The 16,372-nt window shown below is 55.0% G+C and overlaps 1 protein-coding gene and 1 long non-coding RNA gene across 15 annotated transcripts; one reads left to right on the top strand and one right to left on the bottom strand.

Moving 5' to 3' along the window:
* Positions 1-991: 991 nt before the first annotated feature.
* LGALS12 (galectin 12) lies at positions 992-10,202 on the bottom strand. 13 transcript variants are annotated; one of them, XM_053562443.1, is made up of 9 exons: positions 9,683-10,147; positions 7,969-8,057; positions 7,634-7,847; positions 6,776-6,895; positions 6,276-6,314; positions 5,569-5,688; positions 4,963-5,051; positions 1,903-1,988; positions 1,042-1,404 (listed from the first exon to the last, which is right to left on the bottom strand). In XM_053562443.1, the coding sequence occupies exons 1-9, from the start codon at positions 9,749-9,751 to the stop codon at positions 1,184-1,186; spliced, it is 1,047 nt and encodes a 348-aa protein (XP_053418418.1). In that variant the 5' UTR covers positions 9,752-10,147; the 3' UTR covers positions 1,042-1,183. The 13 variants fall into 13 exon arrangements, with proteins under 13 accessions (XP_053418428.1, XP_053418416.1, XP_053418417.1 ...); XM_053562450.1 differs by having other exon boundaries at positions 1,043-1,404; positions 4,963-5,021; positions 5,662-5,688; positions 9,683-10,145; XM_053562448.1 differs by having other exon boundaries at positions 1,045-1,404; positions 5,662-5,688; positions 9,683-10,144.
* Positions 10,203-10,826: 624 nt separating this feature from the next.
* Positions 10,827-16,051, top strand: LOC128565742 (uncharacterized). 2 transcript variants are annotated; one of them, XR_008374324.1, is made up of 3 exons: positions 10,827-11,243; positions 11,343-12,453; positions 12,668-16,051. It is a non-coding gene; the product is annotated as an uncharacterized LOC128565742 (long non-coding RNA). The 2 variants fall into 2 exon arrangements; XR_008374323.1 differs by having other exon boundaries at positions 11,343-16,051.
* Positions 16,052-16,372: the final 321 nt, after the last annotated feature.

Below are 16,372 nucleotides of genomic sequence, written 5' to 3' on the forward strand. Positions count from 1 at the left end.
TTGCTAGGTGATCTTTAGCATAAGACTCACTTCCTGCTTGAGACTTAGAGAATTACAAGAATGGCATGTGAGTTGTATATATGCAGGAGAAACTGGCCTCCAAAAGAAAATGTATATGTGAAGTGTGGCAATAATGATCATGGTAAAGATTCTTTAGATTCCAAAAGTCTCTTGGAGCAGGAGGCAAAGGTTGTGTCCAGGTCTGCAGTTTTGCAAAAACAAAGGTGGAGACATCCTTTTTTTTTTTACAGACTCACTTTATCGCTCTCCAGCAACCTCCAACTCCTGGGCTTAGGCTATTCTCTTGCCTCAGCGTCCAGAGTAGCTGGGACTACAGGTGCCCGCCACACCACCCGGCTATTTTTTGTTGCAGTTTGGCCGGGGCCAGGTTCAAACCCAGCACCCCAGGTATATGGGGCCAGTGCCCTACCCACTGAGCCATAGGCACCACCTAAAGGTGGAGACATTCTATCTGACCTTCTCCATGTCCTCCCTAATCAGTGCTAATGTGGGACAAGCAGCTTTTGTCTACTTCTTCCTGTTTTAATAAATACAGGACCTGAGGTTTACTTGGGAAGGCTCTTCCCAGAGTTTCTCAGCCCGCCCAAGACAGACTCTGTCAAGCCTCTTGATTCTTCGCGTCAAGACCTCCTCATTTAATGATCCCAAACCCCTTCAGCTGAGAAAGAAATAAACATCTAAATTTTTTTTTTTTTTGTAGAGACAGAGTCTCACTGTACCGCCCTCGGTAGAGTGCCGTGGCATCACACGGCTCACAGCAACCTCTAACTCTTGGGCTTACGCGATTCTCCTGCCTCAGCCTCCCGAGCAGCTGGGACTACAGGCGCCCGCCACAACGCCCGCCTATTTTTCTGTTGCAGTTTGGCTGGGGCCGGGTTTGAACCCGCCACCCTCGGTATATGGGGCTGGCGCCCTACTCACTGAGCCACAGGCGTCGCCCAACATCTAAATTTTTTAAGCCACTATTTTGGAGTTCCTCTGTTTGGCTTCAAAATCTGCCTTCTACAGCACAGCTAGACCCTGAAGGCAGAGGGAGGTGCACAGTCAGTCAAGCCTTCCCAACTCATGCCTGCCCTCTGCTGGCCGCCCAAAGCGGGCGCAGACTCAATCTTATGACCCAGAAGCGAACCAGGCCTGCTGCGGTGATGACAGGTGAAACAGTTTAATGAAGTAAGGGGCCATTTTGTGGGGCCCTGGGCACTGGCTGGCTGGCCTCTTCTTTGACCAGAGTCCCCCTCAGTAGTGGACACAGTAGAGCTGGACGCTTCCACTGACTCGGATGTCTCGCAGCCGCTCCAGAGCCTGATGGCCGAGGCTGGTGGCCCCCAGCCCCTGCCCATTGAGTGCCAGCTGCAGCCCTCCCTCCTGGCACAGGAGCAGCACCTGGGGAGGGGGCATGAGCAGGTGGTGGCTTCCCGGAAGACCCTCCCACGCCCGCCTGACACTACCCAGCACCACCCTGCTCCCTCAGTGGAGGCAGAGACTGAACCTCAGGGGGGACCCATGGCTGGAGAGAACAGGGTGTGGCCCAGCTTGTCATCGGCCCACTGCAGCCTTTGACAGGATCTTCCCAGCCCTAGCCTCAGTTTCACTCACTATAGCTGGGTTGCTTCCTGCGAGAAGTGGTTCTGCAGGTTGGGATCATTAGGGGAGTGTTTTCATAAAGCTGATGCTTGCCCTCCCTCCCCCTGCCCCGCATTAATTAATCTGAGTGCTGGCCTCAGCTCGGAGGGTTGAAGGCCATCACATGGATCTTCTCCCTGCCCCAGGACATCTGTCCTGCTCACCTCCCCAGCATCCACCCTATAGTCTTCCAGGTCATTGCGGGAATTTAGCTCTGTGGTCATCCTAGAGGGATGTGGCCATTTGGCTCTGACCCACCTCGAAGAATCGCTGGGGGTGAAAAAGGAAGGGGGCCGAGATCAGTTTCTTCCGTCCCCATGGGGAGATCCAGGCCAGAATTCTGTCTGGGAAGGAAGCCCTGAGTGTCACGTGAGCTCGGGTGGCCTCGTCTCTCAGGCTCAGAGTGAAACTGGAGGAGGAGGGAGGAGAGGACCAGTTTCTGCTGCTCTGAGGCCATCACTGAGTCCTGAGGGGAGGGCTGAGGCGGGCATGTGGCCAGAAGCTTCTGCCTCCAAAAGCTTCTGCCTCTAAGGTCTATGACAGGCCCAGGGCTGGACGCTTGGACACAGAACAGCTCAGAGTAAAGAGTCCCAGATGAACCTGAAATTGAATCCCTGTGTTGCCATCTACTGATGGGAGGACTATGGCTTGGGAGGGTGAGGTGGAAATCACCTAGCCTGAGCCTCAGTTTCTCCCCCTGTAAATGGGGATAATAATAGTAGTTGCTAATATTTATTGAATGCCAACTAAGTGTCAGGTATTACCTTAAATGTTTTGCCAATAGCTTAGTGGTTAGAGCCAGGCTACCCAGGTTCAACCCTAGCTCTGCTACTTTCTAGTCCTGTGAGATTGGTCGAGTCCCTTAAATCTCTCTGTGCCTCAGTTTCCTCATCTGGATGTGGGATAATAATCGTATTGTACCCGCTTTGGGTGGTTATAAGAATTCAGTGAATTAATACATGTAAAGTGCTTAGAACAGCACCTGCACATAGCAAGCACTCCGATGAGAACTATTGTTCAAAAAATATTACTGTATAATACAATAGCTATCTCATAGGGCCATATGCACACACAGATAGGAACGATGGGGACAATGCAAGCACTAGTGATTCCTGGGACTTGGCAGGTGTCCTCCCCATGTCTGTGCTGTGAGGTCCTCTCACCATTTAGCTGATGAGGATGAGAAGTCGAGTGACTTGCTCTCTCACTGGTCAGAGCTTTTGCTGTCAGGCTGGGACATGAATTAGAATTCATGACTCCAGAAGTGGGTTTTTTTTTCTATTGCTTGGCACCTGCCTCCCCAATAGGGCAGCCTGATTCTTTTTCATGTCCTGGAGCTTCTGGAGTGTCCTTCTTTGCAGCTCTGCCCCTGGGCGGCTGCTGACCGGCTCCTCAGCAGGAAGCAGTGGGAGCAGGACATGAAGCATGCAGGGGGTGAGGCAAAGTGGGGGAAGCCTGCTCTTGGCTGGCCTTTCAGGGTCTCGTGTGGATCCTCTCCAGCTTTGGGAAGACACTTGGAAGTCCATGACCCTGGAGAGTAAATGCAGTGGAGCCCCCCAGCTTCATGGTGGCTGTGAGAGTGTCAGACACCCCCCCGTTCGGTCCCCCCACCCCAGATAAGGCTGTCTTCCCACTAGCCTGAGAACTCCTGGGGGCCTCAGCATCCCCCACCTCACCCTTATCCAGCACAGCCCTAGACGGGCCCCCTTGGATGCCTGTGAAGCTCTCTGAGGCTACAGCTGGAGCCCCCACTTAGGGTGGATGTGGGGCAGGGGCTGGGGTGGAAAAAAGGGAAGGATTTTAACTGTAAATGAGCCCCATGCCTGCCAACTTTGCTTCCTCTATTCAATTCAAGCCATCAGCTACTTTCAGAACACAGTGGCAGCAGGAGAGGTGTCTGTGGCACCTTGCTAAGGCCCAGGCCCTATACTAGGTCTTGATGGACCACAGCCAAACTGGCCTATAGGAATATTCTGTCCATAGTATTCTTCACCTTTAAGTTAATGCAATATTCAAAAATTGAGAGAGTTTATATAAAATATGGCTTCCAGGTTCAATTTAAAAACAATCAGAAGATCTGGCACAGTTTGGTTTATGGAAATATTCTTTCTACTTTGTGGCTCTCCCAGCTGTGTGCCCCATAGTAATGTGATGCTCAGACAACACAAGTGTTCTTTTATGGCCCTTGGGAAAGAGCTGTGTCACTAACCCTGTCACTAATGACCTTGTGACTCTGAGCCAGGAGATGAACCTGGTCTCATGCCTCCAAGCTTTGGGGAGAGGAAGCATTCATTCTACCAACGGCACCTTTCCATTTTCCTTATCAGGTTGGGATTATCTTCCTCCTTTTTCCAATAGGGAAACTCAGACTCAGAGAGGTTTAGTGACCTTCTTAAGACCACACAGCCTTATAAAAGGCACACCAGGAATCCAACCTAGTCATGCCTGCCTTTCGAGACCTGTGCTATCTGGTGCTGTGTACTGTGCCTGCCCCAAACTCACAGCCGTGATCAGGAGCAGGCAGGGCAAGGATTTACTGAAGTCAGTGACTTAAAAAATAAAAACAAAACAAAGTGGGGAGAACACAGGGTCCTCCCTTCCCTGTGTCCAATAAGACACACCCACGTTTGTGGAGCACTTACTACATGCCATATACTATTCTAAGCACCAGTCCTGATGCCAGGATTATTACCATCTCCTTACAGAGAAGGAAAGTGGGCCAGACTGCCTGGGTTGGCACCTGCTCAGTAAGTCTTCTAGGCAGATGCCAATGCAGGCAGTCTGGCTCAGAAAAGTCATAAAATTTGAAGCATCTTTCCAGGGCAGGCAGGTGGGCCCTTGTCTAACTACATTGGAGCAGTGGGTCTGGGCTTCAGTGTCCCTGCAGGAGAAGCTGGGCAGTGTCCACCTAATAATTGTGTCTCTCCAAGTCGCAGCTTCCTTTCTGGGCAGCCTGGCTGCTTCCTGAACTGTTTAATGTGTCCCCATGGGAGACCCATCCTCCCAGATTCTGCACCTGAAAAGGCCCTTATATGGGCCTTTTTTGGGACTTGTGACAAGGGGCCAGCTGGCCTGACCAGATGTGCCAGTAGGGAAGATGCTCCTAGGTGGGGCTGCTGGGCCCAATTCCAGCTGGACTGTCATAGGCTCTCTGACCTGGGGCAACTTACTTTCCTTTCTGCCCTTCTGTGTGCTTAAGACCACACAGTGAAAGGGAGACAAATGGTGGTGCCAGGAAATTAAGAGAGGAGGTGTTTTATAAGAATGTGCCCATCACTGGTGCTGCTCCCATCTTCTACCTGGGGGCTAGATACTTACTCCTTTGGCTCCTGCAAGACCAGTCCCCGCACCACGATGATCTGCCCAGGCCAGAGACCCTGGGGAAGAGCATGTAAGCAGGGCACCTCCTGAAGGAACAGGGGAAGTGACAGAGAAGTCCCCTCACAGAGGGCTCAGGAAGGGCCACCTCCTCTGAAACTGGGGAGCACAGAAACAGGCTCATTTCTGCCTCCAGGACTGTAGTCAGGAGACACATCTCTTCTATTTAGATGCCTGGTGCAGGCTAGGCCTCCTGTGCTCCGCTGTTGACAAAACCCTCCCTGTCCCCTCCATGCTGAGCTCAGTGTCTCTCTGTCCCCTGATAAGATCTTCTGAAGGAGCACCATGTCCTCCTTCTCTCGCTGCACCCTGCAGCCACTCACAGCCTTTCCCCCACCAGCTCAGGAGGAACTGCAAGGCTGGGACTGGCTTGTGCCTCTGTCCGAGAACTTGGCACTGGGCCTAGCACCAGGAGTAACAAGTAACTGTGCAGAATAATGGAGGAAAGGCGAATGAAGCTGGACCTTCTGCCTGGAGCTGCCCACCACCCACAGCCTACACTATCTACAAAGAAGGGGAAACCTTGAGGCTGAGGGCATTTCTCACCTCTGCAGCTCTCCAGCCTCTGCCCAACCCTCCTGCCCATGGGGCAGGCCAGGAGCTGTACCTCCAGGCCAAGGAGGAGGGAGGCTTACTCACCAGCTTGGGGCTCCTCAGCAGGAAAGGCTGTCAGAGAAAGAAAGGGGGATACAGGCCATGTGCATTTGCTCAGTGAAAGGGAAATTCTTACTGTTATTCTTACAAGTTGGAGATATTTGGGGCTCGTCTCTCTCTTGCAGTAGATGAGTCACTGGGGCCCCTGTGGGGTCCTTTCGAATTCAGAGGTTCTCCAGGTATGGAACAGGGGGAAGAAATGGACTGTGGATCTGTCACTTGCTCACTGTGTGGTTTTAGGCAAGTACAGAGGCCTCATTGCCCCTTCTGTCCTGTAAGACCAACCCCAGCCACCTTGCAGGGTTGCTCTGAGAATAGAAATCTCCAACTAAAGGGCATCTCCTAATAGGAATGTGGGGTCCCTGCCCTCTCTAGGCAGCAGCTCACCCCCATCCATCTGCTTGGGGAACCCAGTTCAGACCCTCCAGGGATAGAAGCAGAGCCATCTATGGCCATGTCAACTATAGCAGTGAGGCCAGGGGCAGACAATCCTTGAGCAAGGGTATAGCGGCATGGCGGCCCAAGGCAGGGCAGGCTGGGCAGAGGGAGGACCAGCTGGCTCACCTAGCGGCTGCCCAACCTTCTCCCAGGAGACTCACATGTCCAGCTGGGTACTCCCTGCTGCCCTCTGCAAATGGCTGTTCAAAAGGAAAAAGAACAACAGCACTCAGGACCCCTGCAAGCCCTCTGGGTCTCATGCCTTCTACATGGCTGGTGAGTGCTCCCCAAAGCTGGCATTTTGAACACACCCATTCCTAGGTCTCAACTTAGGCTTCCTTATCAGAATCTCTGGTGGCAGGTCCCAGATGTCTGTATTTTGAATTATCTCGTCAGGTGGGCATGACAGAGCTGGCTGCAGCTTGTTTGGGCCCTAATGTGCTTAACTGGCCCACCCCCAGGGCAGGCTCCTGTTGTGGTTCCAGGGCCCCATTTCTCCCATCATGTCCTTCTCCCCTCATCCCATTCACATCTGACAGCTCTATGGATTCCCTCCTCCTGGGCTGTTACTGGGGTACCGGGCCCCTCCATCTCTCAGTCTGGGGCTGGGGAGGGGTCCCCTGCCTGTCCAAGTCAGAGGCCTTGGGCCAAAAAATCTTACATTGATGTTCAGAAATCCAACAGCCTTCACCATGATGTCACCAAATATGCCCAGGGTGTCCACACGAGACAGTGGGAGCCGGTAGTGGTAGTGGAGAAAGTGCTGTCCATTCACACTCACCTGGAGGGAGACAGGAGCTAATGCGCATGGGATTCACAACGTGCATGTAACAGCCTGGCATCACCGAGCACGGTTACCTGGAGTTTTCCTCATTTAAAATAACAGCAACTCTATGAGGTAGGGACATTTTGCAGTATCTTTGGGGAACTCAGGTAACCCACCCAAGTTTGCAGAGCTGACTTTGGGACCAAGGCACCTCTACTGCCTTTCCCGATCCAGACATAGCACTTCCCCATGGGCCTCCTTGTGGCTTCTCAGCACACCTGCAGCATCACCAAGATTCCGTCTAGGTGAGGAAACTGAGGCCTGAGAGCTGGGTGATAACCTGTATCCCACAAGTCCCCCTTCCCCCAGCCACCTGTCTTCTTGGCAGGGGCCCACATCAGAGGTCAAAGCCTTGAGGTGGAGTCCTCTGTTCTCTTCCCTGACCCCCACACCCTCCATGTGAGATGGTGACAGTCATGTTAAAGTGTCTGCCTCCTGGGGTTCCTGGAGGATTCAATGAGCTGGTGTACTTAAAGGGCTCAAACAATGCCTGGCATATAGTAGGTGCTCCCTGTGTGCTTGCTCTGATTAGGGCAGGGGGTGGGGGGCATCTTTGGGGCCAGGCACCAAAGAGCTTTCTTGGGGCCATGTGGGCCCAGGGCAGCCTCCCCTCCCCCAGTGCCACTCCGCACGGTGACAAGGGAGTTAGTCTGAGGAAGGAAGGGTGGAAAGATGCCCGCCTCTTCCACTCACCTTCACTTCCTCATTCCCAAAGAGGAAAAGGATGAGGAAGCTGGACCCTCTCTGCAGGGCCAGGTGGGGCCACCGGGCCTCCTTTTGCCAGCGTCCACCATACAGGGTGTTGCAGATGACATGGGGCTTGGTGGTGTAGAAGCGAGGGTTGAAGTGGATGGCAATATCCGGTCGGGGATACAGGCTGCAGCCACACTGGAAGTCCACCTGAAACCTGGCCAGAGGGGAGGCCCTCAAAGTGCAGTCCTGGTTAGAGAACCCAGACCCCCTGAGGGCAGAGGGAAGCCTGTTGCCTCTAGGGCTGAGCTCAGCATCCCCCAGGGCACCCCCCTTACTTGTGTGCATCTCGAGGGACCACTCCCTGAAGCATGACCATCTTGCCTGTGTGCAGGCCACCAAATATTGTTGTGACATAAGGAACCACCTGCACAAGGGGAGAAACCCATTGGTGGCAGAGTCGGAGAAAGGGCCTGGGGCCCCTTTGTCAGGGAAGTGAGGAGGGAAGAGGACCAAGAAGACTCAAGTTTTCCTCCCCAGACAGAAGACATCCTTGCAGGGACAAACCAGCTTTCTCTGAAATAGTCTTCTTCCCTGACTCCCCCTTTCTGGCCCTTCATACACAGCCACATACTGGGGAAGCACAATTCAGTCCCAATGTCCCATTGGCCACTAGCCAGCTTCCTCCCCCAGGTCCTGCGCTTCCGTGTCCTCAGCAAGGCTTGCTGTCAACTGGGTGCCACTCTGGCCCCAGAAGCCTGGTATCCAGGCCTCCTGAGGACTATTTATGGCTGGAGCCCACGAGCTGTGAAGCAAGAAGACAGACAGGTGGGAACTGAGAGCTGACCCTGTTACAGATTCCTAGAGAGACTTCTAATGATGGCCTCCCAGGTTCACCTTCTCTACATAGAAGCTTTTACCTTTCTGCCTCTACTGGGCTATTCCTGTGCTCTCCCTGATCCCTGACTCTTTCTCCAACATCATCCACTCAGGCGCCTGGGTTACTCCTCCCCTCTCCTGAGATCCCAGAGCATTTTGCTCACAGGGCCAGCTCAGCCCCTGGCTCAGAGGGACAGGCAAGCTGTTCTTACTGGGAGTCCATAGCCTTCCAAAGCTGAAGCCTGTCTTCCAGTTCTGCAGGCTCAATGCCTGGCCTGGCACAGCCGGGGCTCTGCACAGGTGTCTGTGAAATGAGTTTGAACAGTAGGGCAGGTGCACATCTCGTGGCATCACAAGAAACCTTCCTGTGTCCCTTCAGCTGCCAACAACCTTTAGAAATCCAGACGACCTAAAAAGGGCTGAGACCCAGCAGTGCTGCCCTCCAGGCTAGAGCTCTTGGCCTCAAGCAAGGGGTCCTTGTAACCTGACACCACTCTTCTGCTGATGGCTCAGGCACCAGGGGGACTTGGGAGGCCTTGGATTCCTGCCTGCCAGAGCACCTGCAGCTCAGCTGACTCAGAACCTCAGTCGCTGCCATGTTCCAGGCTCCCTCCAGGCCTGCAATTAACTGAGCAGATATAGGTCTCATCGGAGGAGAGGGCCAAGTAGCAGAAAGGTAGCAGGGGTGTCTGCTGGGAGCTTGGGCTTCTGTAAAGCCTTGCCTAGCTTTAGAAAATCTATTGTCTCCACCTAAGCAGGAGGAGGAAGTGAAAAACCCTACCTCATTCCTGGAGTTGGAGGTTCTCACCTGACCCTCCCTTTCCGACTAGAGACCTGGCTGCCCTTGCCCTTGAGGTAGTCAGTTTTCCCTCAAAGATCCTCCCACCCTCTACTCCCATCCCTGTTCATAGTAGGGGTGCAGCACCAGGCTCCAGGCATCACCATTTTCAAAATGCAGGGACCCTGGGAACCCAGCAGTCATTCACGCCCAAGCAGGAATTAGCAGGTCAGCTGCTTTGCTGAATTCAGGAGGGCCTTCCCAAACCCAGGGCAGGTGCTGGTGAAGCAGGCCCGAGACTGCTTCTTCTCCACCCCACCACCTGGGAGTGCGGGCCCAGCTAGAGGGCAGGAGCCCAGAGACCTAGGAGGTTCTGGAGCAGAGGGGCGGCTCACCGGGTGGAAGACTGGCGGCTGCAGGATGAAGCGGTCTGGAATTGGGTCCAGTTTTTCTCCAGGTGACATGGAGGTAAGGTAGCTCCAACTTAGGCTGCAGTTCCTGGTTCCAGAAGCCCTCCTCCCACCACACTGAATCACCTTCCCCAGCCAGGGCCCTAAGTGTCTGGGGCACCTCTCCCAGTTGCTAGTCCTACCTGCCCCTGCAGGGACCTAATGCCACTGGGCCTAGTCCTGGGAGGGCAGCATTCCACCTCCTGGGCCCACACCAGCTCCAGCTCCAGTGCTACAGAACAGATCTCTGGCTGGATTGGGGCTGTCAGCAGAAACTCTGTGTCTAGGGTTGGGAAGCTGGCACCAACTAACTAGCCCCTCCTGGTCTAAAACACACTCTTTTTCAGAGGGAAGAAAGAGGCTGACTCCCCTGGGGCCAATGAGGGTTTGTGGTTTCCAGGCTCACTGGGTCAGAAGAAAGGGTGTTGGTGAAAACGCTCAGGTGCCAGGAGCAGCCCCACCCCAAGCTGACCAGGACAGCTGGTGGGCCTCCCATTGCTTCCTCCCCTCCCCTCAAAGGGTTTCATCTCTTCCCTGCATTCCCCTGCCCCTTTCCCCACTCTTCTTCCTTTTCCAAGTTCTTCAGTCCCCTAAGGCTCCATTTCAACATCAGCTGGAAATACTAGGCCCAGCTGGGGTCACAAGAAGGTGGAGTGAGAAGGGGGAGGGGGAGGAGGCCCCTTAGGCTCAGCGAAGGCAGCACGGGAGGCACATGGCCATTCTGCTTATCATCTGCTCCAGTGTGCTGTGTGCCTCTGGACAAATTACTTCCCTCTCTGGGCCACCCTTTGCTCATCTGTCTATTGATAGGGTGACCACTACAGTGTGCCTTGCAGGGAGGCTGGCATGTGGTGACCCTGACATCCGATATTTTACCAGAGTCTTTCAGTTCTTGTGCAAATTCCAATAAGCCTTTCCCTTTAGAAAGTACCATCTCTCAACTTTATTCCAAGTTGGGAGGTCCCAGGATCTGGCTATATGGCAGACTTGGCAGTGGGGAATTCCTGGCAGGTCCAGCCTGGGCAAAGGGTCAAGTGCTGGAGTCTGAGAAAGAGTAAGCTCCCTGGATGGAGGGAAGGTAGAGGAAGGGCCCTGGGACAGGGTGTCATAGCCAGAGTCAAGCACCTTGTGCCAGCCAGTCTTGAGGTGTCCAGACAGAGGGCTCTGTCTAGCTGCCCTGTGCTGGCCAGTCGGGAGGTATCCAGGCAGAGGCAGTGGCAATGTCTTTGAGACCCTGGGCCTGAAATCCCTCCCCCGTGCTTCTGCCACCAACATTTGAAAACTGAGAAAACGGATGACTTCCAGGCAAAACTGTCTCATGTGCAAGAGAAAAAAAGGCTTTCCACAGAGGACAACCCAAGGTCCACCCTCATGGGACGGCCAGGACCAGAGCCGGACAGGGCTGAGTTCCCTGTGATCTTCTCATGACCTGGGTTCAGCCAGGCTCCAGAGGACATTCCCTTCCCCAACACCCTGTTTCCAGTGCAAAGGCCCCATTGGATGAGAGGTGGGTGGCCTCAGGATCAGGGTTACAGGCCCCTGCCTAGCTCTCCCAGCTCCATACCAGGGGACCAGCCTGACTTCCTGGGGGCTGGGGGCTCCTCAGGGTTCCATCTCCCCAGATATCCTAAGCTCCAGAGGCTCCTGGACCTTCAGGAGCTGTTGCTCAGAAGAGCTTTGCCAGGCCTGAGGTGAGATATGGTGAGTGGACAGTGCCCCTGGCTCCTCCCCAGAGGTGAGGATCCCATGGGGTCAGGGGCTGAGGGGAGGCCCAAACCCCAGCTGGGGCCTCTCCTGGGTTGTGGGGTTTTCCATGGGTTTGCAGTTTGATGTCTCTTTTTTTCCCCAGAGGGAACAGAAGCACTGGGACCAGGGCTGAGCTCTGGCTGGACAGGGCTTGGGGAAGCCTGTCTACCAGGGGTCCCTGAGCCGTGGAGCAGGGAGGTTTGGGGGATATTTTTGAGGGCTTCAAGCACCTCTGCTTTTTCCATCAGCACAAGGAGGGCTTCTCTGTAGGGCTGCACACCATGGCCTGGTTCCTACTCTGCTTCACTGAGGTGAGACGGATGCGTGGGGAGCCCTAGGCCAGGGCCCCTCCTGCCCCACCGTGCCTGGCTCCGCAGCCCAGGGGAGGGCTCAAGTCACCCCACCCCACAGGAGGCCTGGGCAGGTCCTTGAAGGGAAGATGAGCCAGGCCTTGCCCGAGAGGGGGTGGCCCATAGCAGAGGCTCAGGCCAGCAAGGTGGGCAGACCCTGTCAGGACCCACCTTGGGGGAGCCCAGGGAACCCCATGTCCTCAGGGAGACCCTTCTTCCAGAAGCCAACTCCCTGCTGGGATGAGTCCACCCCGAGGAGCTACAGGACTTGCCTGACTCAGCCTTGGGAGCTCCCGTCCCATGTGGAAGGTCTTGGGACCTATAGGCTGAGGCCCATTGGGCCCTGCTCAGGTGTCACCCCCAGCCTGCAAGGGCTCTGTCCCCTAGCCCCTGCTATCCCCACAGACCTCCTTCCCGCTCACCCCGAGGAGGTGGGACTTGTACATCCTGGAGGGTGAATGCATATCAACTTTGTAGGATTTGAATTACACGGAGATAAGTCCCTGAGCCAGAGGGTTCCTGAAGGGAGCAGGCAGCACAGACCTGGTTGGCCCCAGGGCAGCACTCACCCCTCCCACCAGGGCCTCTGCTCCGGCCCCAGCATGACACACGTGAGAGGAGGTGAACGCTCCCTGCAGGGGCTTTTCTCCTGCTGGGGCCTCCTATGCACAGCTGGACCCCAGGGGTAGCCACAGAGGGACCCAGCTCTGGTCCAATGGGTGGGGTACGGCATGGGGAGCAGGGTGCAGGCCCTGACCACTCCCATGGAACTCCTCTCAACTGATGCCTGCCCATCCCTGGAATGCCTCCCAAACTTCCTGTATTTGCAATGCAGGAAAATTCCTGGGGTCTCCTTGTCCCAGGCCTGGGCTGTCCCAGACCGGACACTGAGGTGCTTGGGCTCCTTTGGTGTCCTTGGCAGAGCTAAGGAGGAAGCACTGGGACCTGCCCCCTCCAGGTGGGCTTCAACACCAGGTCCCCTCTTGAGTCACTGTGTGGGCCAGTGAAGAGCGGGCAGTGCCTGGCCCCTGGAGCCCTTCCTCCTCCTCTTCCTCACCTTGTCCAGCCTATTCTTAGAATTGGCTGGGTCCCATGGCAGGTGGTGACAGTGGGTTCACTGGTTATATCTGGGAGATGGGGAGGGCATGTCGGCAAGATTCCTCCCAGGCCTTCCCCTACATCCTCCTGCTACTGTCCATGAGGGCCCCCTGAATGGCTGGGACAGGTGGGATGGTTGTTCCCACCTGAGTTCTGAACCATGGCTGAGGCCCAGGCCAAGCAGCTCTGGGGAGAGGGCATGAGGCAGGGGCCTGAGCCAGCGTGATCCGTGGGGCTCATCCGAGGGCAGTCGGAAGTGTGGTGCCTGACACTCTCCCATCCTACGTGGACACAGCCCTGGCCCTGGGATCAGCTGCCTGCAGCGAATGTCTCAGTGTCAGGGGACCCAAGCAGGAACTACGAGCACTCCAGCAACCCCAATCTGGGGTTCTGGCCCTGGGAGGGCCAGATATGCTCAGAGAAGAAGCTCAACAAGCCTGATTTCCTTCCAGCCTAAGTAGGGGAGCATCCCAGGCAGGTCCTGGGGCTGGGGCTGCAGCATCCAGAGCCCCCCAGGAGTGCTGGACTGGCCCTCCCTGGCCCAGCATCCCAGGGGACAGCCCCTGACTCAGGAGCCTTGTCCTCCCCAACCCTCGCCTGACCCAGCCAGGATTTGGGGATAGAGCATGGGCAGGACCTCTGTCCAGAGCTGGCTGACCCTCTCTGGCCCAGTAGCTCCAGCAGCCCAGCTCCAGCAACCCTTGGGGAAGCCCCCTGACTCAGGCACCTGGTTCTCCCCGACCCTTGTCTGGCTGTGCTGTCCCCCAGATAGAGGCCCAGCAGGATGTAAGGGCTTCCACAGAGTCTAGGGGGACCTTGGGAGATCAGGCTGTGGCCAGCCGGTCGCCAGTGCCAAACAGACCACAGGTGGTTTGGAGATTTCTTCGCAGGGTGTTAATGCCTAAGCTCTTGATACACCTGGATGTTGGGGATCCTGGTTTCCTCAGGATGGCCTGGAGTAGTGCTTCTGGGTATATCTTCCTCTTCTACATCTGCCATCCTGGCCATCCCCAGGACCATGGGTTAGGTCAGACCCTCCCAACTGTGGCCCTATCACCAGCCCCTACTCAACCCATGGAACACCCAAGGCAGGGCCAGGGTTTTCTCCCCACTACCCTTATGGTGGGGCCTATGTCTGCCTGTTCTTGGGGTGGGGAGTGACAAGAATGTCTTGAAAAGAGCCAGGACAACCCCTGACAAGCTGCCCCTCATCCAGCTGGCTGACCTTTGGATCTGAGTCCTACTCCCAGGGAACACATCACAGAGCTAGAAGCTTCCAGCCTGGCCTTAAGCTGAGCCTTGGAAAGGGAGAGGCACCAGGGACAATGAGGGCCCCAGCAGCCAGCATGACCTTCTCAGAGACCTGGGAACTGCTGCTGACTAGCACAGAAAAGGAAAGTCCTGTGGGAGCAGTGCAAGTCCTGCTGCCACCAATCCAGCTGCCCCAAGCTCAGCTGCCACCGTTCCAGCTGCCCCAAACCCTTCTGCCCATCCAGCTATGCCAGTCCTGGTGCTACCAATACAGCTACCCCAATCCATGGTGCTGCTGATCTGGCCGACGCAAGCCCTGTTGCTGCCAATTAGGCTGCTGTGTCCCCATTTGGAAATGGTGCACAGGTAGCTGGGGACTGCCCTTGTCCACCAAGGCAACATCTAGGAACTGCCAAGCCTTCAACACCAATGGCTCTCATAGTGAGAGTGGGGCAAGAGCAGGAGGAGCAGCTCCCAAGCACACTCATAGGAGGAGGCTGGGATGGGCAGGCTCCCGTGTCCTGAGTGGTCTCCTCCTGCCATTGACCAGAACTTGCTCTTTGAGAAGGAAAAATGTTCCCCATCATAGGGAGAACACAGGAGAAAACAGGACTGCTATGTGCTCTGGAGGATGGGTCCTGAGGTCTTCTTGCCTTAGCTCAAGCATGTCTTCGAAAAAAAAGCCAGGAAATGTGGTCCCACTACAAAAAATGAACCTGCAAGACAGGGACCAGAGCCACCAGCAGTTTCTAAGAAGTCCTTCCTTTGGGCCTCTCAATACCCTGGAGTCCCCCAGTTGGTTAAAAAAATAAATTTGTTGTGTTTGGCCTGTTTCTTTAGCTCTCAAAACTGTCTGCAGGGAGCACTGGATACCCTTGGGCAGGTGCTGGTGAGGGTGGCCTGGCCCAGGCCCCTGACCAGCCTGTCTTGGAACAGGTCACAGCAGAACTGAGGGCAGGACAGAGCTGAGCTTCCCACCTACCTCCTGTGTGGTCACAAGCACTGCCCCTCCCACCCTCAGCAGACACCAGGGTCTAGACTACTTGATAATTCACTGAGACTCAACCAGGGTTCCACAGGGTCTTTGCTGAGGCCTGAGACAGCAGCAGAGAGCTGGGGATCAGCGGCATTTGGGCTATTCATGGCACTCTCTGTGAAGTGTCCTTGGGAGGGTCTGGGGTCACCTCTGTCCACTGTCCTTTGGTGGTTGGGTTCCAGTGACACATTTTCCTCCTCCTCTCCCTCCTTCTGTCTATACTTTCTCCCTACATCTGGCACCCCCACCTCCTGAGGCTGGAGAGGGACACCAAGGGCACCACTGACCGCAGGCTAAGGACCAGCAGTGTCCTGAGGTGGTTCATCTGTCCCCAGGGCAGAATATGACAGCACATTTGCCTGTGCATGTGAGCACCTGTGAGATGGGCGCTGGCAGGCACTGCAGCAGGACTGCTTGGCTGAGTCAGGATGTCTGGAAACAAAGTTTCCAGCCTCCCTGCTCAAAACAGGAGGTAAGACAAGTTAGAACCAAGGTGGGGGAGAAACCAACCTCTTCTGGATGGGTTAGCCTCATTATACCCTCATTACCATAAAATTACCATAAAATGTCTGCAGGTACCACCCACTCCCATCATGTACCTGACTGGGGACACCTCCTGTTTGACCATATTTAGTCAAAAGGAGGCATCACCCTAATTCCAAGAAACCCCTCCCCTTTCAAGAAATAACATGAATAGTCCTCCCCTTGTTTAGCATATACTTAAGCTGTTGCTTAAATAGAAACATCTATGGATCCATGGGGCCTGGTTCTTTGCAGGGGAGTCTGTGGAATAGATTTTCTATACTTTCTGAATAAAATTCTTTTTCTCTTTTTTTTTTTTTTTTTTTTTTTTTTTTTTTTTTTTTTGTAGAGACAGAGTCTCACTGTCCCGCCCTCGGGTAGAGAGCTGTGGCGTCACACGGCTCACAGCAACCTCTAACTCTTGGGCTTACGCGATTCTCTTGCCTCAGCCTCCCGAGCAGCTGGGACTACAGGCGCCCGCCACAACGCCCGGCTATTTTTTTGTTGCAGTTTGGCCGGGGCTGGGTTTGAACCCACCACCCTCGGCATATGGGGCCGGCGCCCTACTCACTGAGCCACAGGCGCCGCCCTCTTTTTCTCTTTATACTATTGGTTTGTTCCTGAATTCTTTCC

This window comes from Nycticebus coucang, chromosome 14 (assembly GCF_027406575.1).
Source record: "Nycticebus coucang isolate mNycCou1 chromosome 14, mNycCou1.pri, whole genome shotgun sequence".
NCBI lineage: Eukaryota > Metazoa > Chordata > Mammalia > Primates > Lorisidae > Nycticebus > Nycticebus coucang.